The sequence below is a fragment of the Amphiprion ocellaris genome, chromosome 9, assembly GCF_022539595.1.
Source record: "Amphiprion ocellaris isolate individual 3 ecotype Okinawa chromosome 9, ASM2253959v1, whole genome shotgun sequence".
Taxonomy (NCBI): Eukaryota; Metazoa; Chordata; class Actinopteri; family Pomacentridae; genus Amphiprion; species Amphiprion ocellaris.
In genome coordinates this window covers 32,267,251-32,294,656 of record NC_072774.1, presented here as the reverse complement: position 1 = coordinate 32,294,656, position 27,406 = coordinate 32,267,251, and the positions used below count along the sequence as shown (strand labels likewise).

At 39.3% G+C, this 27,406-nt stretch overlaps 1 protein-coding gene across 1 annotated transcript; it reads left to right on the top strand.

The window, feature by feature from the left end:
• The first annotated feature begins 7,934 nt into the window (after window positions 1-7,934).
• LOC111573747 (acidic amino acid decarboxylase GADL1) lies at window positions 7,935-25,239 on the top strand. The gene is made up of 15 exons (XM_023278046.3): window positions 7,935-8,076; window positions 8,517-8,707; window positions 8,790-8,916; window positions 11,081-11,171; window positions 11,686-11,795; window positions 12,483-12,598; window positions 18,481-18,560; window positions 18,745-18,799; window positions 18,915-19,031; window positions 19,123-19,187; window positions 19,363-19,444; window positions 22,803-22,999; window positions 24,160-24,211; window positions 24,313-24,402; window positions 24,493-25,239. The coding sequence occupies exons 1-15, from the start codon at window positions 8,058-8,060 to the stop codon at window positions 24,664-24,666; spliced, it is 1,566 nt and encodes a 521-aa protein (XP_023133814.1). The 5' UTR covers window positions 7,935-8,057; the 3' UTR covers window positions 24,667-25,239.
• Window positions 25,240-27,406: the final 2,167 nt, after the last annotated feature.

Genomic DNA, 27,406 nt, shown 5'->3' with positions numbered 1-27,406 from the left:
ACATCTTCACTGGCCCATAAAACAAAGCTGCAGTCCTACAGCAGTTTGGGGAACCCGAGGCCATTAAATCTATGTGTCTTGGATACCAGTAGACAGACAGAGAGGTTCTGTTAGCATCCATCCTCGCAAAAAGAAACGAGGAGAGGGATAGTGCGGAGATGAAAGAGCCTCGCTGCTTTGGGAAGACCTCCAGAACTTGACAATTCATCAACTGTCTGCTGAAGCAAAGGGAGGTTTCCTGAACAAAAAGAAATGTTTGGAGACTGTAATGAGGCTCACCTCCGTGATGAACTGAGTCTGCTCTCTAGAGAAGAATCATGGAAGAGGCTTAACCCTGACAGCAGTGTCCCTGCAATCTGCCAGACTAGCCATTGTTCAAAGGTTTCTCAGGAAATTAACTCGCAAATTAAATCTCAATGTTTGTGTTTTGTCATATCTTTATGTATTTAAATCTCTAAAATGTAAATTATTCATTGGTCTGTCAGGTTTTCATGATGTCATTCTATTTTTTCTTACTTTAAGAAACGTAAGACGACAGACCACGTGGAAAGATTGGTTTGTTTTTTAGTTCTCCCACTTCTATACCAATTTATTACCTTTATCTGTACTTTATCTATATCAATGATTAACTCTGCTTTGGCAAAGTTAAACAAGATATTCCATGTGAAAGGTTGGTCTACCAGACCCTGTGCTTCAGTGGTTTCCTTCTTATTTAAAATTCCTGTAAACCTTTTTTTCTCGGTCAACTTCTACATGCAAGTCGTCTGCCAAAGTTGCTTATTTCACAAGAAAGATGTTCTATAATTTTATTTTTCCTTGTGCTCTTCACACTTTAAATATTGTATTGTTTAAACATTGTATGTGAAAAACAAACAGATCTTTCTTAAGATACTTTTTTTTTGGTGACTGTTAATCTGATGAAAGCACACAAACATTGCACCGATGAAGTAAATGAAATTTAAAGTAAAACTCTTGGTTTTACTGCAGCATGGGGTTCCACAAGGATCAATTCTTGGCCAACTCATTTTAAATTGTTTCTACTTTTTACCTGGAAAATGCCACTGAAGCAGGTTTATTGTACACTGAGACACAAACCAACTACACAGAGATTAAAACAACTACAAAAAGACAAAAAATAAAATACATAACGATGCAAATTGACTACAGAAATTCTCACATTGACCACAGACACACCCCAATTGACTACAGAGAGATTACGCTACAAAAAGACTAAAAGTGAGATGCAAAGCTACAACAAGAGGCAAAAAAAGCATGAAAAGAGACAAAACAACTACAGAGTGATGCAAAGGGACTACAAAAGACATTAAACAACTGTAAAGAGACACACAACAACCTCAGAAAACCGAAAATGAATACAGAGATGCAAACAACACAAAGAGGCAAAGTAATCACAAAGAGACATAAAACAACGGCAGAAAAATGCAGACATAACAGAAAACAACACAATGACTACAGTTACAGCCAAATTGAATAAAGACCGATGACACTACAAACAGACATAAAAATGAAGTGCAAAGCTACAAAAGGAGGCAAAACAAGCACAAAGAGAGCCAAAACAACTAGAGAATGATAAAAAAAAGTAACTACAAAATGCACTGAACGACTTCAAAATCATCTTACAGAGGGAAAAATGAATACAGGAAAATGCAAACAACAACAAGAGGCAAAAATAATCACAGAGGCAAAAACAACTTCAGAGTGTTGCCACAAGGCCGCAAAACTACATTAAGCAACTACAAAGAAACACAAAATAACTGCAAAGATCCAAAAGGGACAACAAACCAAATATCTTTTTCAGCCTGTGTGTCATATGTTTGTGTGACTGAGTGTTTTACTACTCAGCCAAGAAACACAGTGGAGTTATGTGACGATCGGCGTACCTTTGTCCTTCTGTGAATCTGTCTGTGCACAACATTACTCAAAAACAGACTAACAGATTTGGATGAAATTTTCAGGGAAGGTCAGAAATGACACAAGGACCAAGTGATTAGATTTTGGCAGTGATGCAGCTTATAGTCTGGATCCATGGATTAGTTAAAGATTTCTGTATCATTGTGAGATAGCAGCACGACGTCATTGTAACCATGACAACAAGTGAACACTACGTCAGCTGCCTGCTGTTGATCACATGATTGTGATCCTACTACAAATCCACCCCTGAGGACTTATCTGTCAGAAATGATTCAAGGAACAGCTGATTAAATTGTGGGGGTGTTTCTGAGTCCCATCAATTCCCGCTACATATTTAGGTCACGTGATTCGGTATCCGTACATAACGTACACATGCAGAACACATGCCTGTGCTCAGCGCAAGGTCATTTTGTTTGTGGGTACATCTATATTAAATGGACACATTCTATGTTGCCATGATTTCTGATCATCAATAACTGATAAACAAATGCTACCTTTCTCCAAAAAATGCTGCATTTCTACAAAATATGCTGCATTTCTGACAATGCCATATGGGGAATGAACAACCTTGGTGGAGTACTGCGCTTTCTAAGTGCTTTTCTTGTTGTTTGTCTGTGTTAGTGGCTTTTAAAAACTAGAGACAATCAATGTGTTCACGCCAAGTCCCTGAAATACAGTGTAAAAACAGTCAAGACTGGATTAATTTTTGATGTCTACTTTTAAAGTCAAGTCAGTAATGCGCACATCTGTGTGGTGCATGTGGGTTGTTCACTGTCACTGGATTAGCAGGTGGTTGCACATGCATTAATGAAAAGCACACATACTGAATTTAGTTCTAACAAACTGCGTTAAAATAAAATACCCTTGTCTCCATGTAATGTATGTAAAGGCAGCTGATGTTTGTTTCTGCACTGGTTGCCACAGCCCTTTCATGGCTGTCCATTCTAATTCACAGCGCTGACTGCTTCACCTTTTACAATACTTGAGTGATTCTCTTTGAGCCTGTACATGCATTGTGTCGTTCCCTAGAAGTGAGTAAAAGACAGAGAGCGAGACGCAGACCTTTTGTGGCAAATAATCGCAAAAGAACAATCATTATTTTTTTCTTGGAGCAGAATGTATCTTGTACAGCAACCTTCCTTACATAAATTACCTCCTTTTTCTTTGCAGCATCTGCAGAACACATATAATAATGCACATGCCACACACTGCAGGAGAGACAAGGTGGGAGTCCTACAGTTGGCCAGAGTCAGCTTTACACATGATTTACAGGCTTGCATTGTTAAGGTTGTTCATACGCTTCCGCAGAGGTAAACACAACTCATTAAAGTGAGAGATGTGTACCAGAGGAATGATTAAAAGTTACAGCCCAGAGATGGTAAGGGTGGTGTCGCTTGAGAGGACAAAATATGTGTGTTTTCCACACCTATTTTGCATAATATATGTGAAAATAAAACCAAAGATAGATCGGTTTCATTTTCCACATCCGGTGGTTGGCGAAATTTGGATGAGAAACTTTTTTTAAAGCATTGCATGACTGAGTTTCTCTCCAATCACAGCTTCATCTTCTATCTGTGATCAGTCGTTACCAAAGAAGTCTAACAGCACATGCTCATGAAAGGTTGATTTTATTTGCATTGAATATCTGCAGCTTCTGCATTTCTCCTCTGTCGTCAAGTATTTTATGGTGTTAAAAAAAAGTGCAAAAGTCTCCTTCTAGTCACCCCATATGAAAAGAGAAATAACATGCTTAAATGAGCATGCAGTAATCACTAATCCCACACTGCACGTTTTAACAGTGCCAGTCATTAGAGTAATTAATGAAGTGGTAGAGGGAGACCTTTACAACTAATGAGTCAGATTCATTCATTTGTCACATCCGTTCACTGCTGCAGAATCAGTCTTACTATCGAAACACAGGAAGCAGTTTGTGGTGAGCTGTGTTCCTGCTGCCAGCTGGGTGTAAAACCATGAACAGAAACACTTAAGTGAAGGTGTGATCAAGTTTTGCTTTCATGAGATCACTCACCGTAAAAGCATACCAGTGTGAGGCAGATTTGGCTGTTTTACACGTTCACTGATTCTACCTACATCAGTTTATATGCTCGTAAATACAAAAATGGAAACCATAAGTAAAGCAGCATATCTGATTCCAAATTTATTCAAATGTAGCCACAGTGCGCCACATGGGGTTCAGCTTCCTTACAGTATGTTCCCCCCCTTTATTCTAACTTTACAATCATTTGATTCATCTGCAACAGATACTCAAGTACAACATGTTACTGGAAGTTAAATATTCATAAACAGAAGGATTTGATGGAAATTACATATTGAGGCCCAGATTGTCTTTACTGCAATACCATTTTTAACCACATGATGACAACCTATAATCTGCTTTCTGCTTTCAGTGTTCTCAAAACTAGAATATTTTTGGTAACCTCCCTGTCCAGAATATGCATCCTCTCTGGTAGAAACATGAACCTTTCAAAGGTGGTTTAAGGCACAGCAATTGTTGTGCTAAAAAAAACCAAACAAACACACAAATCAGATAAACACCATTAATGTGAACAAAGTGGCAAACAGAGACTGTCCACGTGTGCAGTGAGTGAAATCATTAGTTGTTTGTATGTATAAGAACTATTGTCAAGACTAAGTGGCCTTCATAAAAGGCTGAGGTGTGGAAACATGCTGAGGCTGTTTTAACTCTTCCAGGCCTCACATTCAAACATTAAAGCCTCCTGCTTGGCTAATCAGCTGGATTTATACACAGCATGAAGCCTGTGCGTTATTATTCTTGAACATGTATCATCTCACCCACACACAGCTGGACAAAATGCAAATGCAGGCTTTGCAATAAATAGACTCTGAAAAGAGAGAATTCATGGTTGGGCAGCTTTGCTCAAATGTTCTGGTTTTGAGAGAATTGTTTACTCTTTGTAGCGACAAAGTATCATTCAGGTTATAAGACAAACAGCATTATATTAAAGCCTGATTCATTCTTGTGGAGTAATATGGACTTAATGAAGCTGGTGATATGAACCCAATCCTATAATCTACATTAACCCATGTGTCTTTGTCTCTCTCTTTGACTGAGTTAGTTAAAATGTGTGTGATAAGGCCGAAGCATTTGTGCTCAATTTCCACACCAGATAGGTAGAAATGGATTTATTTGGCCTGTGGCTGCCAAAGAGCAGAAGTCGGAAGAGAACATAAGATGTGGGAAAGCATATAAACTTATTCCTATACTGCTCAATGTATCGAAAATCTGTCCGAAGATATACTTTAGAGTAAGGGACATGTATTGTGTACTTTGATCAATAACAGAGCAATAAACTTTATTCTTAAAGAAAACCTATTTTAGCTAAATTAACCTCAGTCTGCTGGTCTGCTTAATCATTCATTTCTAGCTTTAATGGCTGCTGTAAACTATTGGATGTGGATTTTAAACAATGGATTTGATGTTCTTCTTAGTGTTCTTTAACTGCTTATGTCATGTTCATCACTTTAGCTGCATGGTGAGTCATGTAGCTGGAGGCTGTTGAATAGATGTGTTGTACAACAGTAGACGTTTAGCTTCAGTCTGTAAACAGACACTCTTAAAAGTCATGATCATCGTCCCGCTGGTGTCAGAACATTAAAAAGTGCATTTACAGTGTAACTTCTATGATTATGCATACAGTATATTACTCATTGTGGGGTTATAAAGGTAAACCTGCATGAACGCCTTCACGGTAAAACCTGTACAAAATCCTTGGTTGCACACAGAAGCATCTGTCAAATGTTTTTTATTTTATTTATTTAGCCGTTACTTAACCAGGTCGGTCCCATTAAGATACAATGACCTCTTTTTCAAGGGAAGCCTGGCCAAGACAGCAAATATACAATTCTTTCCATTGACCTGGCATCAACGCAACTTTTCTGTAAAACCTGCAACAGACCTAGGTCTGGCCAGTAACATTTCCAAATCAATTTCAACATGGCACAAGTCCTAACCTGCAGTATGTCACAATGCTGGTTATTACAAGGAACAAACAGTTCCTATGCCTTATGTTCCCGCACTACTCTTGTTATACCTGTTCCCCGTGGAAGGACTGAACTTGGAAAAAGAGCTTTTCAGCTTTGCTGCCCCCTCGGCATGGAATACTCTGCAGACTGAACTGAAACTGTCTGAATTTATTCCACTTGGAGCCTTCCGTTCTGTCCTGAGGACAGACGGCGTGAGACCATTGCACAGTGCTTGTGTTTTTTAAATCTTAAATTGTTGTTTGTTGTCTGTGTTACAGCTCCCACACTTTTTCTATTGTAAAACACTTTTTTTTTAAGGTTTTAACTTATACTGCCACCTCTTTGTAGCTGTTTTATGACATGTGCTGCTATCCTCTTGGCCAGATCACCATTGTGAAAGAGAGCCTTATCTCAATAGGTTTTATCTGATTAAAAACAAATAAATAAATAAAATATTGCGCTAAAAAAAACATCACAGAGAGTGTCAAAGGCAGGGTTTGCATGCCAGAAAACAAACCATTTCTCATTGACTTTGCTCTATAATTTCACATCTATTACAAACTGAGGTGTCCATAAAAATAAAACTTTAACTGCAATGAAGACAGAATCTGTAACAGAAATATTCACAAATAATGGCTGTTATTTGGATTGTGATTGGTAGGATCTGAAGCTTAGTTTGTCTGCTTCCAGCTGTGTGTAGGAGTCTCTCCTCTGAGTTTATTTAACATCTGCAGCATCAAACAGCAGCACAGAGTTGTGTGTTTTTACACATGGAACAACAGTAGTAACTTCACTAATTACTTAAAATTTAAACTTACCCCAGACATGGAGACAGGATTGATCAGGATGTAACAGACAGTTACACTCCAGTGAGGTGATCGGTCTCACACAGAGTCACTGTTAGCCGCACTTAAACCACTACAATAGTTACAACACATTTAGTTAAGTCTTTTATTTATTAGTACAATCTCATGTTCATGACAAATATTCCACACGTACTGTGGCTCTTTTCTTCACTGCCGTGGTTATGTCTGAATGAAGCTGTGAGGAACATTAATGTAAAAGTGACTGATACATGCCAGAAGAATGACAGCCAGCAGTGCTTGCTGCACTCAGACACACATTCCTTCAATCTAAATCACAGTCACTGACTCACAGCAACATGACGTCCTTCCACCTCACACACCTTGAGCTTTACTGTTCACCATTGTTACACAACTGGAACCAGATTGTAATGTAGAACTACAGAATTTTTTTTAAAAAAGTGAGATTTAGGGGAAAAGGGATTTAAAATAGTTTAAAATGTATAAAGCTTGATTGATTGCTAGTTACAGTTGCATGTAAAATTATTCAACCCCCATGGTATAATGTGTACTGTAGACCTAAGAACATTGCTGAGCTGGAGACGACTGACCACGAGGAATGGGCTATAATTCCCAAGGAGAGCTGCCAGAAACTTGTTAGGGACGATACCTGCCGTCTACAGCAGGTCATTGCAGCAAAAGGGTGCTGAAGATACAGCCTCATAGGGGGTTGAATAATTTTGCAACCTGCTTTTTGCAAAAAAAGTTGAAATTCTGAATAGAATCTGAATTAAATCTTGATTTTTGCTTTGGTATTGTATTTCAATAGACTACGTGTTCACCTTTTATATGATTCAGTAATTGCCTGCAGTTGTAATGTTGCTCATTTTTGCCAGAATATCAAAAATGTCAGGGGGGTTGAATAATTTTGCATGCAACTGTAAAAATTTCTATATGTAGCCTTAGCCCAAAATCTACATAGCTGAAATTGAGGTGCCAAAATGAAAACAGAGAAAAGAAATTGAAAAAAAACTATTCACACATTGGTGTAAAACGGCTGGCTGGAAACTTCAAACATTCTATGTTTTGTGCAAGCAAAAACAAGCCAGTAGTTTTATAAGCTTGTTAGTGGAATTTTTCTTACTCAGCACAAGCCTGTCTGACTGTTGACATGGAAAATTACTGGAAGTTAGGCAACATCGCGATGCAGCGTTGTGGTGAAAATAAAGCTCAATGGGAGGCAGTGACATGCAGCTATAAATACAGAAGTCATGCAGTGAGCGCATACAGTGATCAGCACAGACAGTGGCATCAAACATGGAGAGACATGTCAAAGGTAAGAATGGAAGGCTTTTTTTCTTAATTAGGTTATAATCTTTTTAAATAAATAAAGGATTAATTTTAAACAATATTGCAAAAATTATACTGCTTTTCATAACATCGCTACTTTGCAGGTGTCTAAAATCAGTTGTCTTACAGATAATAAAAACAAGTTCTCAGTGAGTTGATTGAGGAACTATACAAGTGTGAAAAAGTAGAAAGTACCAGGAGAAAGATTAATGACTGAGTCAGAAGACCTTAGGAAAAGATTTGTTTCCTCCTCTGCCTGCCTGCAGGCCTGTATTGTATTGTATTATAGCTTACAAAGGAAGCTTGTGTCGGGGTAATCCTGGACCTGATCTACCTCCACTCAGCTTTTCATGGAACACATAACTATTACTTGAAAAAAACACTGATGTCTAAACTCAAATGATTTGATTTGTCTTTATTCAAAAGAGAATCCCAGTGAAGGCCAGAGCCCTGTAACAGACCCTGGACATTCAGTGAAATGTTCTCCGGTTGTGATTGATGATGTTCTCCTGAATGGTACCACTCTGGACATACCTGCAGCAGAAGAATTCATTCACCAGTCCATGGCCATCATTATAGAAGATGCAGTGAAAAAAGCGACTGATGTCAGAGAAAAGGTAGGAATGCACTTATTTACTCTTCTTTGTAAGCATGACATTAAATTCTGCTACAGCTGTCTTTGACCTTTTTGTTGGATAGGTTTGTGAGTGGCGCTCCCCTGATCAGCTGAAGGAGCTGCTGGACCTTGAGCTGAGAGATGGAGGAGAGTCTGACTCCAAAATCCTGCAGCGCTGCAGAGATGCCATCAGATACAGCGTCAAGACCAGTAAGTCCTCTAACTTTAATGAATTGAGATCAAAACACAGAGACACAGTTTTTACAAAGCAGCTTACTCAGCTGTTCTGGCATTCATGAAGTAGTGTGAGATGCTTTCAATGAACTCTGACAGTCATTTGTGTATTAAATACTTAATAGTTCACCCTGACCTAAACCATGGGTGGCTTATGAGACAGTGGGTCCAGGGTGCATCTTTGTAGTCAGTTTGCATCTTTTGGAAGGTTGCTCTGTGCCTCTTTGCAGGCTATTTTGCATCTCTATGTAGTCACTATGAGTCCTTTTACTTTTTGTTGTCTATAATTGCTTGATGTGTTTTCATGCTGGATTTGTTCTCATTATGATCATTTCACATCTCTGATTGATTCTTTTCACATTTTTTCTAAAAGTTGTGCACCTTACCTTTTTGTAGTCATTTTAAGAATCTTAGTGGTAATTTTATGTTTCTTGCACCTCTATGGGTGTTGTTTTGTGTGTCTTTGATGTGCATCTCTTTTTAGTTGTTCTCAATCCTTTGTAGTTGATTTGCGTATCTTTGTAGCCATTTTGAGTCTTGTGGTTGTTGAGTAGGAACAGCTTACCAGGCCCAAGGCCCTTTCTAGAGAAGAAATGGGAATTTTACAAAAGAAAAGTTAATTGCTCCAGTCTTACTTAGTCAGAGGGCTTTACTATGATGCAAGTTTGACTTAGTCAGTCTTTCCTTGCGTAAGTCGGCATGACAAAAACTAAAACCACAGACAGAGATAACAGGTGTCACAAAGGCAGTCATCAGCTTTCTCTGTCAACTCAGTCTTTGTTTTGAAATGTGAAAATGTAACTGGTTATGCGAGTCTTCTTTCCCACAAAACGAACAGATGGTGTCCCACCTACATCAGTCCACAGGCTGTTTTAATGGAGCGCCACAACAAATATAAAAATGTATGATGCTGCTACTGCAAATGATGTAAGACAGGAATTCTGGTAGAAAACTGTTATCAGGTGTTAAAATATTTGTTTTACTGATCAATGCAGCCACTTTTTAATTTTCTGTGCAACAGCTGCACGTAAGAGCCGGTGATCTTAAAACTCCATATGTTCAAACCTATTATACTGAAGTGCAATGTTATTGACTGATTCATTTCTGTAATGAGTACTGTGATCATTTTCTAACCTGTGTTCTATTAGCAGCAGTACCAGCAGTGTAAATGGATTTGGCAGCAAATCAAGACCAAACATAACTATAGCTAAAGACTGTAACTGCATTACAGTTTGCAGTCATAACATGCTCCCTCAGCTGAGATTCACTCATAGAGAATCATCAGGTGGTGATTTGATTGAATGCAGACACTTCTTACAGTCTATTTAAATGCAAAACTCTGAAGATAACCTGCTCCAGACCAGGTTAGCAACGCAGCATAAGTTACCATGGTGCTCTAGCCAGGTTAGAAGGGAGCTATCTAAGTGACACTGAAAACTCTGACTTTAAGCTTAACATATCCCACCACCCCACTAATCTTGCTTTGCAGTACAGCCCTCTGGTATGACCAGTAGCTCATGGTGACTAGTGTTAGCGTAGCAAATCAGAGAAGACCCACAAGCAGAATCATAGAGCCGAGGCAGGATTAAGACAAAACCAGTGACTTCGCTGAACAAAGGGAAGCAGCCATCGGTTAAAATCAAGAAAACACATACAGGCAGGACATGAAGTCATCAGGGGCACAAACCATGATCTGGAGAACCACAAAAGACTGAAATATATACTGAGGGGGAAATGAGAAAAAAACAACAGGTGAGTGGCAGAATGAACAAGCTGGCAGCTGATTGGCTGACAGACAAAGCAGGGGGAGTGGCAGTGGGTGGAGACTGTGTGCTGGAAGGACAGTTGACAGGTGCTGATTGGAGAATGAACAGAGGGGAGGGCGGGGTTAAGAGGAGGGAAGCTCATGACAGCAAACTTTAGAGAGACAGTACTGTGTAGCTGCCACTTTCTGAGTTAGACTTATGGTTCCACTGTTGCTTGCTGTTATATGAAGAGCCTGGAGTAGAATTGTGTTGTGTAACTGCCACTCGTGGCTGCAAAAAACATACATCAGAACACATGCATACATAGACAGTTAGTAATCCCAAAGTGTAATCGATCTGTTACCTTTTCTAACTCTGTTTTCTGCTATTTCTAGCCCATCCTCGTTTCTTCAACCAGCTGTATGCTGGGATGGAGCCTTACTCCATGGTGGCTAGCTTCATTGCTGAAGCCCTCAAACCCAGTCTGTGAGTTACACCAAATAATGTAACAGCTAAATGTCAGAAATCCTACAGGATGTGACGTCATGGTGTTGTCATGGTTGTAGTATTACGTAAACTAGTGCTCTAAGAAAGTGCATCACCCCTTAAAATTGTGATTGTCATCTGAATAACCTCACTATACAACAATATGTTCAGTTTGCGGCAAATCAGATGGACTTGTGGAGATGACGATGTTGCATTGTTTCTTAGTTTCAGCAATATAAGTGCTTTCTTTTTTCATTTAAAATGAGAAATTAAAGCAACATTTCAGCTATAAATATTGTGTTTGCTAAAACTGTTGTCGAAAGGTTACAAATGCTGATTTTGGAATGTTTTCAAGCACCTCTGAAAAAATTAATGAGCATTGTCTTAACTCTTTATTTGAATAAATATTTGATTCCTATTTTTTATGATTTGATTGTGAAAAAAGAGTGAGAAATGTGCAATTCTTCAGTGATGCATTTTTTTTTTGAGCATCGATACGTGTGGTTTCCATCAGATACACATATGAGATAGCTCCAGTCTTTACCCTGATTGAAGATGCTGTGCTGAGGAAGATGATGGAGCTAATCGGCTGGGAGGAAGGAGGAGACGGAATTTTCAATGCAGGTACAATCACCGACAGATACTGGTGTTTAGGACAAGAGAAAATCAGTTCCCTGATTGCAAAATCTGGCCCACATGCTGTGAGGAGTGATGACCCATGGGGGGTCCACTGGTGGCTGCCAACTGTCTGCCACATGCAGGCCTCTAATCAGGAGTGGACCACCCACGTGTCATCATTCCATGTTGTATAATGGAGGCTTGAATAATGTTTCCATCTATTTCCATGTGTTACATACAGCATGTGAGGAATCAAGGGCAGATCAGTGATAATCCATCCATCCATTATCTATGCACGCTTCATCCTCATTAGGGTCATGGGGGTCTGGAGTTTATCCCAGCTGACTGAGGGTGAAGACAGGGGACACCTGGACAGGTCACCAGTCTATCACAGGACTACATATAGAGACAGTCACACTCACATTCACACCTACAGACAATTTAGAATCACCAATTAACCTCATGTTTTTAGTCTGTGGGAGGAAGCTGGAGAACCTGGAGAAAACCCACACATGTACAGAGAGAACATGCAAACTCCATATAGAGGGATCCTAGGAAGGCCGGGACACGAACCGGAGATCTTCTAGCTGCAAGGCAGAAGTGCTAACCACTACGCCACTGTGCAGACATCAGTGATGATGTTATACCATAATATCTTTAATAACTCCATCCTCTATGCTGTTTTCCTTCCAGGTGGCTCAATGTCCAACATGTACGCCATGAACTTAGCCAGGTACAATCACTCTCCTGACATTAAAGAGTTCGGCCTCTCTGCTGCTCCACGACTGGTCATGTTCACGTCACAGGAGGTAGGTTTGATAAGTGTGTAAGGTGATCACTAAATGCCATGCCAAAAGATATTTGTGGGTGGGATTTTGTAGTGATTGTAGATCTGAGTTAAATCAACACATATTTCCAGGGACCAACTATTCCTTATTCCTAAGCTAAATATACCCTTTTTTGCCATAATGAAAATTTTTTAATATAAATTGCCTATACTGAAATTTCCTTCCATCTTTATTGTTACCATTCTTTTTAGTCAGTTGTTCAGAGAAATTCATATTTTAATCACAGAGGAATTCAAAGTGCTGCACACAGATCCTGTAAAATATTTACAAAAAAAATAACAGAAATAAACAAAAAGGATAAAATTAGAATGGAAAATTAAGTAAAACATAATCTTAATTAAAAGCAACAGTAAACAGACGTATCTTTAGCTTTCATTAAGTAGCTTTGTCTTGTGTCTGTGTTTGTTTCAAATGTGAGCTGCAAAGAAGCCTGAAGCAGCTTCACCATGTTTAGAGAAAGAACCAGAGCCAGCAGACCTGAGAAATCTGGAGAATTCAGGCACAAGCAGCATAGCTAAGATTTACTTCGAGCTAAAACCTTAAGTGATTTATGGACTTATTTATGGACTTTTTAAAAATCAATTCTCTGTCAAACTGGTAACGTATTTTTAGGCAGGCCCTTATAAAGTAAGTTACCGTAGTTCAATCTACTGGGCATAAAGGTATTTCTACAGATCTTTGACATAAAATTAATGATTCTTCTAATAATGTTAACCCTCCTGTTGTCCTCATTTATAGGTGCCAAAAAATATTGCGTCTTTGTCTGAAAAAAATCCAAAAATTCAGAAAAAAAGTTCCTCAAATTTCTGAAAATTTGCAAAACCTTCAGGAAGAAAATTCCAATAATTCCTTAGAAGTTTCCCTTGAAAGTTTTATTTAAAAAAAAAAAAAAATCCCCCAAATTTGGCAAGAAAATTCTTGTAAATATTTTCAAAAAATGAGTAAAAATCTTCCAAATAAATCCTAAATATATCTAAAATGATTACATATATATCAGTAAAACTGCTAATATTTTCTTAACAACATTCACAAAAAATCTACCAAAATCCAGCGAAATTCACTGGATTAGATTTTTTCAAACCCATATCTCACCAGATATGGGTTCTCCAGGGCCCTTTGCTGCAGGTAAGGTATGTTTCCTGTCTCTCACCACTGTCCTTTTAAAAAGGCAAAAAATAACTAAAAAAACCAAAACAAAAACAGCAACAAAATCCACAGTGAGAAAAGGATATGTTAGCACAATGGGTTAGATGAGGGTCTTCATTCTAGAAAGTGGAGTGTGAATTATGGGAGTAGCCCCAAATGAAGCTGGAGTTTAAGTTTGAATGTTATTGTGTGTTTGAGACACCTGCTTGTGCTTGTTTGGTGTTAGGGACTCAGAACAGAAAGAGGAAGAACTGTAGGAGAAATGTTGTCTCTTTTCAAAAGTCTTTCTTTGCTTTTACATATTTCTGCGTGCTGCAGTTTGAAAGGTGGTAGAAGGCTGATCTGGTTTTCTGTGGCTGCTGGAATCTCCAGAGTAACGCCTATATTTCTAGCTTGGGTTTTGCTCCTCAAATACAGGCTGTCAAGATAGACACACATTGGAAAGTGATGAATTAATAGCTATCCGTGCAAGTCCACTGAGAAAGAACTAACAACTTTTTAAAAGAGGATTGTGGGCAGAACATCAAGGTACCTTCAGGTGAAGATAATTTACTCAAGATTTTTTGGGTTTAGTGGAATCAATTAATATTTACTATCTTTGCTGAATGTTGAGGCATAATATTGTGATTCAGTGAGGTAGAACTAATAGTTGTACTGATAGATTGTGCCAAAAAAATTAAAGAAAAGTCATTGCCTGACTTGGCAGAAACAAATTCCACAGATGTTGGTTCTTGTGGATTGGTGACCTTGTTCTCAACATCATATTAAGTGTATGCATTTTTATTGTCATTATTTATATACCTAAGGAAAAAAGACTGCCTCAGACTGTTCAGCCTGACACCATAAATATGACCACTCTCTCTGCAGAGCTCACAGTATTTCTGGAGTTTTATTTCTTGCCTTTTATGTTCTGCTGTGCTTCATACTTTTTCTTTGTTTGGCATTTTGGCCAGTGGGACGTTCCTCCAGTGTGCCTTATGCTTACCAGATATGAATTTAAAGTTAAAGGTGTCTAAGAGGTCATTAAATGAGGTTGAAAAGGAGGGAAGTCATGGATGGATGCATGAATAAATCAACACTACTGTTTTCACTGATGTATTGCTTTTTAAATGATATCAGACCTACTATGAGTGTGCGAGGTGGCAGTCATTAAAGACCGCACAGGAGGGATCCACAATATCAAACACTTTAACTTTAGAGATAATAAGACCTTCAGAGGTAAACAAATCCTCTTTAAGACCTTTACTGTGGTTCTGTGGTCAGATTTGTGTAAATGCCGAAAAAGTCCAGATGTTTCTAGAAAAGATGATTCTTGAGCGATCATTGAAAAATGTTACCACATATTTTGGTGACAGTTAATAAAATGATTTTAATTGCTTCTCTTAATATGTCAGAAAGATATAGAAAGGATCTAAAAGGACTGAGTGTTACTTCTCTTTACCACTGATTAAACAGTAACTCCACTTCCTCTCTGCTCTGCTCTGAGCACATTCACAAAACTGTAGTACTATTGTTTTGGTTTCATTATGTCTCAGCTAAAACATAAAATCCATTTATGATATGGGAAAATAGTTGCTGGTCAAAAAAGATTTTCCTGGGAGGGTTCTGACATTTAGCAGTGCCAAGCGCTGTGTTTGAACAATTTTACATTGAGGGCAAACAGAAATCAACTTGATAATAGTGCAGGCGGAGTTGCACACAATTTCTATCCTTTAACCCTTTTTAAAAGAGGAATTTGGGAAGGTGTTGACGTGATAACATCATCTCCACTGGATCCTAATCCCATATTTGAACTTTTAGGAATGACGTCTCCATGGTGACAGGGATCCGTATTGCTTTTGTGCTGGTTTTTATTGGTGCAGCTGGCAGCGCCAACTGTGCTCAGTTCAATGGGTGCAGACGGAGATGGACGGGGTGCTGGCTGTCCTTTGTTTCTCTCTCAGATGATGGCTGGCACTGAGGCCAGAGCTAGGAGGAAGACTGAGCTAGAGAGCGAGAGAAAGAGGTGTACTAGATAATGTAAACTGAAAGGAGGTGGGGAAGAGGACATGTTTGTGAATTGCATGTCTGATTTAGCAGAGGTGGAATGTACTTAGAGTGTACTTAATACAGCTTTCTCCTCCTCTTTATCCATCCATGTTTTTAAAAAAATCCTTGTAACTATGAGAGACAACAAGAATGATGAAGGTGGTGGACCGTGCAATAATATTTTTTTCTCGGTTGACTTACCCATTTTAGTGACAGTGCTTGCCTCCCTGTTCCACCGAAACAGTTCCCCCAAATACATTTAGAGTGACAACATTGCTTAGCACCACCCAAGACAGCAGTGATTAGTTTAAGAAATACAAACACATTTTCTCCTGTAGCAGAGTGACAATGAGACGCAGTCAGACCATTCAACATGTCGCTGTGTCAGCGATAGAGAATGGTCTGGCTATGGGAGACTTGTTCCCAGCTTGGATCAGCGCTTCCATTATGACAGAGAAGCCCAGCTGAGCAGGGAGAGGGAGAGGGACAGATATTCACAGAGAATGTTGGTTGGACTTTCTGGGATGTCCAGAAGGAAGGCAAAGATAACATACAACACAAGAATATTACGTGACAATTGCCGTTGGTTTGTCTGTTTGTTAGTCTGTCTGTCTGTCTGTTAGCAACATTACTCAAAAATGAACGGATTTGGATGAAATTTTCAGGGAAAGTCAGAAATGACAAAAGGACCAAATGATTAGATTTTGGCAGTGATGCAACTTATAGTCTGAATCCACGATTTTGTTAAAGATTTCTGTATCATCTGTAACTATGACAACAAGTGAACACTACATCAGCTGCCTGCCGATGATCACATGATTATGATCCTACTAAAAATTGCGGAGCACCAATTTTTAAAAGATTTCATCTGCCGGAAATCATACAACAACTGAACAGCTTTGTCGGAGAACTGTACTCTCTGAGTGCTTTTCTTTTCTGTAAATGTTTTCATTCCATATCAGCTCTGATGAAGGCCATCAGCACTGGAAAGATGAAGTTCATTTGCTGTGTATCCGGTCCCAGTAGTCCACTGTTGGTAGCAGTCCACAAAAAATTGGTTGAAAATTTCCAACTCAAACAGCTCGATATGGATGTCAAAGACTCCCACATGTACGACAATCTGAGTAATGTTTTGATTTTGTATATAATAAGGCAGAAGCATTTATAGGTATTTCCTTTACTACAACATCAGGAGAGCAGCACATAATAGTAATTTTACAACTCACATATCTGATGATATAGACTCATGGGTCATTCTCCATCATTTCACTAAAGGCCCCATGTCTGAGCATCTTCAATTTGACAGATTAAAAAAAAAAATAATAATTTTTTTATTGATTGAGCTGACCATATGTACAATCTGGGGTCTTTTGTAACATTAGTTTTGAGCTAAAACTTCTTTAAGGAAGTGGAGTCATGTTGATTTTTGCATCATTTTCTTCGAACCAAGCTGTGGATCAATGCTTGAAGTTACAGAACTTGAGAGCTACAGTCCTGAAATTTTCCAGACTCATTGATATCTACATATGGTCTTCAATGCCATAGATTTGAAAGAATAATACAAACTAGTTATATGATGGTGCAAAATGTTTCTGTCTACCCTGTCCATCAACTAGAGCACCAACAGGAGCTTTGAATACGTATAACAGTATCAGTCAGTGGCATACTTTATGAGAAAAAAAATAATGATTGAAAATATGTTTTTTGTATTTAAAGCCAACATTAGGGCAACATTACTCCAAGGAGCCTGACTGTGAAAATGGACGTCTCCTCTTTATAGTTTTTAAACTCAGAAAGTAATGTTACTATGACCTCAGATTTTACAGATGTTTTACTTGATTACATACCTATGCACAGAAAAAAACAGACAAATATGAAATAGTCAAAATGTAACTTTTAGAATGACCCTTCTACCATTACTACCACAGGTTTAGGTCTCTGCCCTGTCAGCGTTTCATCTCTTCTTCCATCTGATTTGCTAACCTTTCTGAGTCCTTTCAGTTTACCTACGCTGTTCCTCATGGGTACATTCTATGTAGCATGTGTTGTTGTTTTTTTTTCATATGTTTTCTCCTCCACTTATCCAGAGCTACTGTAACCTGAGCTGATTCTGCCGTTTCAGTGCAACATAAAATCTGGTTTTGCCTTTCAGTTTTGCTCCAGGATGTTTCCAGAGAGATGAACCCCTATCCTTCCCACTTAACCGTGTCTGCTGGGTAAAGTCAGGTTCAGGAAATGTGACGTTATCCCCCGATCTTTGTTGCCCATTGCAGTTATGAGCTATACGGCTCCTGAGGGCATGCTAGAATTGTATCATGAAGTTCACTGCTTGTTGCAATTGCAGAAATTGCACTTTCTAGTCCTGTAATCTTCTCCTGCACTTTATGGTTTAATGTGTATTTTGGAGAGCCCAGATTGCCTATTTCTCAAAAAGTTCATTGCACCTTTCAGAAGTCACAAAAGTAGTGTTACAACTGAACAAATGGTCATTTGAAACACAAAACCCTGAGAAAGACACCTGATGAGAGTCACTCAGCTCACAAAGCTTCCACTCCTGGATTCATTAAACAGCGATTCACATAGTGAAGCAGAAATCAGATCTGCATTGTGTGATTATATTTGTTGTGCTTGTGTTCGAAGAAATAACTCTTTTTAAAAATCTCTTTCAGTGTCATTACTCCGTTTCCAAAGCAGCAGCTTTACTGGGAATTGGAACTAAGAACGTGTATGTGGTGCCATCTGATAAGAGGTAGAGTTCCTCACACATACTTTCCTGATATTCTGGTTCTTTCCCAAGACATCTGAGGTAGTGTGCTGGAGTAGAAAGGTATTAACTGGACTCAGATAGTGATAAGATTTAATAAATTTGTTCACTGATTTGTTGTTTTATCCCAGACTGACTCATGAATTGTGAAACTGTGTGCATTTTTCAGGGGAAAAATGATTCTTTCTGCCCTGGAGAACAAAATAAAGGCAGCTAAAAGTGAGGTGAGGAAGCCGTCTTGTCATTGATTTTGTTTAGAGGGCTTTAAACACTGTAGAAATATAGAGTTATATGTTCGTGTGTGTGTGTGTGTGTGTGTGTGTGTGTGTGTGTGTTCAGGGTGCATTTCCCTTCATGGTAAACGCCACAGCAGGAACCACGGTGCTCGGAGCTTTTGATCCCATCGAGGAAATTGCAGACATCTGTGAGAAGCACAACCTGTGGCTGCATGTGGATGTGAGCTCAATAATTAATTAGTTCCTCCATTCCCTGTAATCGTGTCCCGCCATCGGTGCGCATCATCTTATTTTCTCGTTCGTTTCTCCAGGCATGTTGGGGAGGAGCAGCTCTCATGTCTAAGAAGCATAAACACTTGCTAAAGGGCATCCACAGGTAAACAGCATCATCAAAATAGTAACATTACTGACTGAGATCATGTCATTGTCATTTTGTTCGTGTCGGAACTGTGGAAAAAGCATTGCTACATGTTAGCGAGATGAAATTTCAGATGTTTCACGTGACAACACATTGACTGTAAAGTGTCTCTCTGCTGTGTGCTTCTGATAAGAGCCAACTCTGTGGCCTGGAACCCTCACAAGATGCTGATGGCATGTCTGCAATGCTGTGCTTTCCTGGTCAGAGACAAAACAGTAAGACAAGTGGTTTCTTTGTTTTGTTTTGTTTTACGTTTTTGACTCTATAGTGCCCTAAAATGAGGCTTTGCAGTTAGTCTTTCAGAATGTCCAGTTTTATTTGTTGTCAGAAAAAAAATGCATCACAGCAAGCAAATGTGCGTATGTCAAATTTAAATTTTTTACGTGCCACACACAAGTAAGAGAGAAAACATTAGTTTATGCTTACATAACATTACAATTCTATATTTTGGTAGCTTGCTCCATTTTTCATGCACCTCAGAAACAAGGAAAGCATCTATTTCCTGTTTCTTCATGATGTTCAGTTGGTTTGTATGAATTCTCAGGTCAGAGGTCACCTGTATTCAGCTTTGACTGAACTCATGCTTATTCAGTTGCTAGAAATGTAGAAGTTATCGTTGTAGTTTGTTTTGTCACCATAGTAAGCACATTTCCACACTAATACATTACAAACTGCACTGTTGCATTCAAACACGATACGTTACAATTTGAGTGAAGTGTGGCTAGGTGAGCTGTTCATCCACCGATCTCATTTGTCTTTTCATGTCTTAGGTGAGATTTTAGAAAAAAATAGTTTGATGTAGCATTTTTGTGCCATCTTGGTTTATTGAAACCACATGCAACAAATGAGGGGCAGATCTGTCTGACAAGTCAAGGACATTAAGCACTACTATAAGGTAGCAACCTTTTAATTAAGCCATGAAACACACCCTCTTTTACTGTCATTTTCTCTCTTAACAGGAGCATCGTTCACTAAATGAACACCATATTGTACTGAAAGAGACTTGAAACTAGAGACTGGAACTATAAACTCATCAGAACAATGTTTACCATGGTAACAGATTAAGTGAGAAGTAGACTTCTAGACTTCTTTTTGAAGCCAAAGTTGTTGCCCCCTGCTGGTTATTAATAAGAATGTAGGTTGGAGGCACTTCTGGTTTGGCTTTCCTTTACAGACCCAAAGACTACTTCATGTTGGATTTTACTTCAGTCTATGGCCACCTTTGCATCAGAGGAGTAAAAAAGTATGTGTCTGTTCAGGTGAGGTTTTGAGTCAGAAATGGCTGAGTCTGCTGTAATCTGGGTTTTAAGGTCAGCGACTCGAAGTTTCTTGCTGAATTGCACCTTTGAAGCCATAGTTAGACTTGGTTACCCCTTGAAAATTCTATGCACCTTCTTCTCACATATTTTGTAACACAGTTCATCATTTTGATTTATGACTCAACTGGAACAATTTCATGACAGTCCAAACCATAGAAGTGCTCCATCTGTTTTGTAAAGACCCTTGTAAACATACGCTCTGAGCACCCTGGAACCTTTCTGCAGAAGTTGTGACAGCAGCCTTAGTAGGTTTGACCTAGTACCATTTACTTACCACTTTCAAAATGGGGCAAATCTGAACCACGAAAACGGCTAGACGTCAAAAGCAACATACTTCTGCTTGTGTGAGGCAGTTTGGGGAAGGTTTTTTCCACATTTCAGCATCAATACTACAATATGTCACAATTTGTGTGCCATATTCATAAAACTCCCCTTTTCACCTTGCCCTACAGCTTCACACAAACTGAAATGTGCATAAAAATAAAGCTGTAAATTTAATTTGTTACCTCCAGTCGTTTGTAGGAGTCTTTCCTCTAGTTTATTTAATACTTGCAGCATCAGATATGAGGATCCATATGAGCCTCTCCCAAACAAGACAGTTGCACATATTTTACACATGTGGCACTACAGCAGTAACTTCATTAATTACTTATACGTAAAAAATATCCCCAAGGTGGAGGACAGCATCAGTCCAGGTTGAGTATTGAGCTCCATCAGATCTATCTGGACATTTTTATTTTGCTGTTATTAAGTAGTAGTTGGATTATAATCACACATGGACAGCATTTTCAGTGTTTTAGAAACCATAAATATACTAGACTATTATTATATCACATTTTTTGAACAGTTTGACAAATTTGCTATTAGGTTAGATTCAGCCACTTTTTGATTAATGCATTATTTATACATCACTTGATGTGCTGTCCAGTCTCGAGACAAATGTTGTTGCACCCTGACTCTCTGTCACAGTCATAGGTTTGTCTGAATGAAGCCAAGAGGAACATTAGCATTATCAAGTTGAGACCTAAGTGGAGATAAGATTCCAGTCTAACCTGTATGTGTGAATGCAGACAGTGTAGCATTTGGCAGTAAAAAAAAAAAAAAAAAGAGCAGTGGAAATCAGTAAGCTTCAACCTGTTCCTGGTCTCAGGCCTGACAATGCAGTTTACTACAGTCCCGTTTTCTCGTAGTCTCACATTAGTAGACTGAAGTCATGCTGACAGAGCATTTTGGTTTGTTTGAGACTTGGAGAAAGAGAGATTTGTAAAAGTGTGAGTGGCAGCAGATAACTGTGCAGCAGACATATTCTGTAAAATGCAACCTGCAAAATATCGTCATTATAACAACCACAGCTTTAGAGGAAGAGTTGGACAGTTTGGACATATGTAGGGTTTCCACCTTTCAGAAATGAAAATAAAGGACGCCCATCACAGCTCCTCGGGGCCACAGTTCAGTAAAGTTGGAAAGATTCACAGCTTCGGACTTCCAGCATCAATAACTCATTAGATATAGGTTGTCAAAACATAAACGGTGCCTCTTTCCCATCGTTGCAAGGCAGACAATGTGCTACAAGCCCAGTTTTATCAACAGTAGCTGTCTTTCAAGCTGCAGAAATAACATTGGTATCTATGTGCAGCCGGCTGTGAACAGGGTCCGTCTGCAAATTGCAAAGCCGCTGCAACAGCGAAGAGACACAAATATTCAGTAACTTCACTCTTATACAATGTAGTGTCACCAAAATCACGGCAGCCTTCAACAGACTCCTGTTGACACCAGTGTTTTTCCTGCAGCTTGAAAGACAGCTATTTTTGATAAAACTGGGCTTGTAGCACATTGTCTACCTTACAACGATGGGAAAGAGGCATTGTTTATGTTTTGATAAAGTATATTTAATGAGTTATTGATGCCGGAAGTCTGAAGCCTATGAATATCTTTCCAACTTTACTGAACCGTGGCCCCGAGGAGCCGTGGTGGCGTCCTTTTTTTTTAATTTCTGAAAGGTGGCAACCCTACCTGGGGTCAATAACCTTATAACCTGATACGGTACCATTTGCATTTGTTTTGTGTATACATGCTCATTCAGAGTAACATTATTCATTCTTTGCCATCACAAATGCCCTCCTGAGTGCTTTTAAAATGTCTTTGCTTCAGTTTTCATGGTAATTTGAGTGTCTTGCAAGGCTATGCGAACTATTCATTCATGACTCTTTCCCCCCCGTGTCTATAAACTGCTCTTGTCATTGTGCTTCTTCAGAGTCTCCAGCTATGCCACTCTTCTGGGGCCTCCTACCTCTTCCAGCAGGACAAGTTCTACGACATCAGCTATGACACGGGGGACAAGTCGCTCCAGTGCAGCAGGAAAGCTGATGCCTTCAAGTTCTGGCTCATGTGGAAGGCTTTAGGAAGCAGTCAGCTGGAGGAGAGGGTGGACAGAGCCCTCGCCATGGCCAGGTTAGTCTGAGGAAAGACAGGCAATGTAAGACTGCAGGTAAACCTCAGATAAGATGGCAGATTTGGTTAAATCAGGCTAGCACAGAGGACCTGATGCAGTGTTCTGACATACTACTGAACCATAGTTCGTGCAGACTGCAGGTGAAGACAGAAATTCATCTTTGGATGTTAATGAAGAAGAATTAGATGTTTGCTTGTGTAAGGATGGCTGTATTTATTTTCACAAAAGTGCAATTATTACTTTATCATTGACAAATTTAGAGTAATTCTTAACACACGCAGACCAAGGAAGAGACTGCAGCATTAAAGAGTACTGAATAATCTATAGATTGCTGCAAGTCTTTGTTTTGCTTTGATTTAGAGAAGTCAGTCGGTGTACAGTGCCATTATCTACACACCGCTTAATCCTCATTAGAGTCATGGAGGGCTGGAGTCTATCCCAGCTGACTGAGGGTGAAGGCAGGGGACACCTGGACAGGTCACCAGTCTATCACAGGACTACACTTAGAGACTAACAATCACACTCACATTCACAACCATGGACAATTTAGGAACACCAATTAACCTCAGCATGTTTCTGGACTGTGGGAGGAAGCTGGAGAACCTGGAGAAAACCCATTAATGCACAGGGAGAACATGCAGACTCCATGCAGAAAGATCCCAGGCCCAGGTTGGGACGTGAACAGGGGATCTTCTAGCTGTGAGGCGACAGTGCTAACCACCGAGCCACTGTTCAACCCTTACTTTCATCTATTTTATTTAAAGATGTAAAAAATGTAAAAAATAAATAAATAAATAAATAAATAAATAAATAAATAAATAAATAAATAAATAAATAAATAAATAAATAAATAAATAAATAAATAAATATATATATATATATATATATATATATATATATATATACATGATTGACACCATTTCTGAAACATGCAATACCTAAAATTAATAATTATCATTTAATTTTGATTACTTCTGTGCCTTTGTCTTAAATTGTTTCACTTTTCACATTTGTCTTATTATGAGCTTGCAAAACACATTGAATTGCACCATCCTGTAGTAAAGGTGTTATGCAAATGAAGTTTGATTGCATGGACTTTTTGCCTACATGTCACAAAGCAACCTTTCTTGATTCTGAAGCTAAATGTACGTTTTTGCAGGTATCTTGCGGAAGAGATCAAGAAAAGAGAAGGATTCCGTTTGTTGATGGAAGTAAGTTCATCCATAATTACACCCTAAACCACTAAGTTGCACGTCATTATGCTTATTTCATGGTGAAGCTATAAAACACTAATGATTTCCCCCTTCTACAGCCTGAATTTTCAAATGTTTGCTTCTGGTACATTCCACCAAGCCTGAAGAACCTTCCTGACGGCCCTGAGCTCTACGAAAAGCTCCACACTGTAAAAAATGTCATTACTAAAGAGAAATATCTTGATGTCCAACAATTTTTTTATGTCAGTCATTGCAATGTATCCTCCGTCATCCTGCAGGTTGCCCCAGTGATTAAAGAGCGCATGATGAAAACAGGCAGCATGATGGTGGGCTACCAGCCCCACGGGGACAAACCCAACTTCTTCAGAATGATCGTCATCAGCCCCCAGGTCAGCAAGCAGGACATGGACTTTGTCCTGGATGAGATACACAGGCTGGGGAAGGACTTGTGATGAATGATCAGTGTCTCTCACCAACTTTACTCATCTGTCACGGAGACACGTGGGGAGCCAGAGTGTTCTTACCACCATCGTCATGTATTGTTTTTTGTCTGATTCTTCAGCTGGTTTTGGGAAAATGAACCTTCTGCTGGCATCAGTTGGAATTTACAGCCTATACTGACAGTTTCCTCTCCTCTCACTTCCCTTCTCTTAATCGCCTCACAGCTGAAATCGACTTTTACTACCCTTTCATACAGTTTATTGAATACAAGACAATGTCTGTCTGTATTTTTGTTGTAAAACCGACAGCATAATCTAAAATACGTTTCTGTTTATTGATCTGAAGAGGTGTTATTTACAGTTGGTGATTTGAAGTGTGTTACGTTTTAAATCTATATAATTGCAAAAAGGTGGGAAACTAATTTGCGGAAAAGGTCTTAGGATGTGTATTTATTTCTGCACTTAACTCATGAATCATGGCAGACTGTGCTGTTAAAGTGCAGCTATGTTCTCTAATTTATACTCTGAATATGTCCCTTTTAAATAAAAACAAACAACCTGACAATAAAAAAAAAACAAAATCAATTGAATCTGGTCTTGGTTAAGTGTCGGTATGTTTCATTCAAGGTCCAAACAGAGACATCAGTCATCAGCATGTAAATGAGGTATTCTGTGACTATTTATTCTGTTTGTAAGCAATGGCTCACACAATCAACGTGGAAAACTGAGCGTGGTTGTTTTACTAAAGCCCAGCAGGTCAACACAGTCCTTGTAGACTCAGCTGGGGAGCATCTTAAAAGCCACAGCATACATTTGTGTTTGTTGCTAAGTGAGTATGTCTTGCAGGCTTCAATGACCTGAAATACTTATAATCCTGTGGGAGCACATAATAGAGTGTGCAGCCGTCAGACAAGTGGCTAAAGACACAACAAGCATAAACATGAGTAAAATCACCTCAGACTACAATATGTAGAACATACTAGCTTCTGGTCTTTTTTGATTGCAGCTCCAAACATCTACAGAAAACTGTAGCACCTTTCAGCTCATTGCTTTGGTGTGAAACCTTACTGTTTTGAATAAGTCTCACTATTCTCATTCGTATCATTTCCAGCTACTGCAGGTGTTTTCGTGTGTTTTTTTTCAAAACAACAACACTAAAAAATACTTACTGCACACCACTTGGGCCCCATTTAAACCCCAGACAGATACAGGTAGAGGCCAGCTGTTGGAGCTTGTGGAGCATTTAGCAGCTGAAAAGGCAGATGTTCCCTCAAGAGATGTGGAGACCAAAAACAGAGCTAAAAGACAGCGTAAATACACTATATTGCCAAAAGTATTCGCTCACCCATCCAAATAATCAGAATCAGGTGTTCCAATCACTTCCATGGCCATAGGTGTATAAAATCAAGCACCTAGGCTGCAGACTGCTTTTACAAACATTTGTGAAAGAATGGCTCACTCTCAGGAGCTCAGTGAATTCCAGCGTGGAACTGTGATAGGATGCCACCTGTGCAACAAATCCAGTCGTGACATTTCCTGGCTCCTAAATATTCCACAGTCAACTGTCAGCTGTATTATAAGAAAGTGGAAGTGTGTGGGAACGACAGCAACTCAGCCACCAAGTGGTAGGACACGTAAACTGACGAAGCGGGGTCAGTGGATGCTGAGGCACATAGTGCCAAGAGGTTGTCAACTTTCTGCAGAGTCAATCGCTACAGACCTTCAAATTTCATGTGGCCTTCAGATTAGCTCAAGAACAGTGCTTCAGCAGAGAGCTTCATGGAATGGGTTTCCATGGCCCAGCAGCTGCATCCAAGCCATACATCACCAAGTGCAATGCAAAGCGTGGGATGCAGTGGTGTAAAGCAGCCACCACTGGACTCTAGAGTAGTGGAGACACCTTCTCTGGAGTGACCAATCGCACTTCTCCATCTGGCAATCTGATGGACCAGTCTGGGTTTGGTAGTTGTCAGGAGAACCATACTTGTCGGACTACATTGTGCCAAGTGTAAAGTTTGGTGGAGGGGGGATTATGGTGTGGGCTTGTTTTTCAGGAGCTGGGCTTGGACCCTTAGTTCCAGTGAAAGGAACTCTGAATGCTTCAGCATACCAAGACATTTTGGACAATTCCATGCTCCCAACTTTGTGGGAACAGTTTGGAACTGGCCCCTTCCTCTTCCAACATGACTGTGTACCAGTGCACAAAGCAAGGTCCATAAAGACATGGATGACAGAGTCTGGTGTGGATGAACTTGACTGGCCTGCACAGAGTCCTGACCTCAACCCCATAGAAGACCTTTGGGATGAATTAGAGCAGAGACTGAGAGCCAGACCTTCTGGTCCAACATCAGTGTGTGACCTCACAAATGTGCTTCTGGAAGAATGGTCAAAAATGACCATAAACACACTCCTAAACCTTGTGGACAGCCTTCCCAGAAGAGTTGAAGCTGTTATAGCTGCAAAGGGTGGACCGACATCATATTGAAGCCTATGGATTAGGAATGGGATGTCACTTATATTCATATGCGAGTCAAGGCAGGTGAGCGAATACTTTTGGCAATATAGTGTATGTGACTTGGACAGGACCCTAGCTGAATGCTAAAGTTGCTCTAGGTACCTGTTTGCTAACAGTTTTGCACGTTTATAAGATGATGATATACCATAATTTTGGTCACAAATTGTTGCAGTAGCTGAGTAAAATAATCCACAAATAAATACAATCAAATCCACATGACACACGCAATGTAATAAA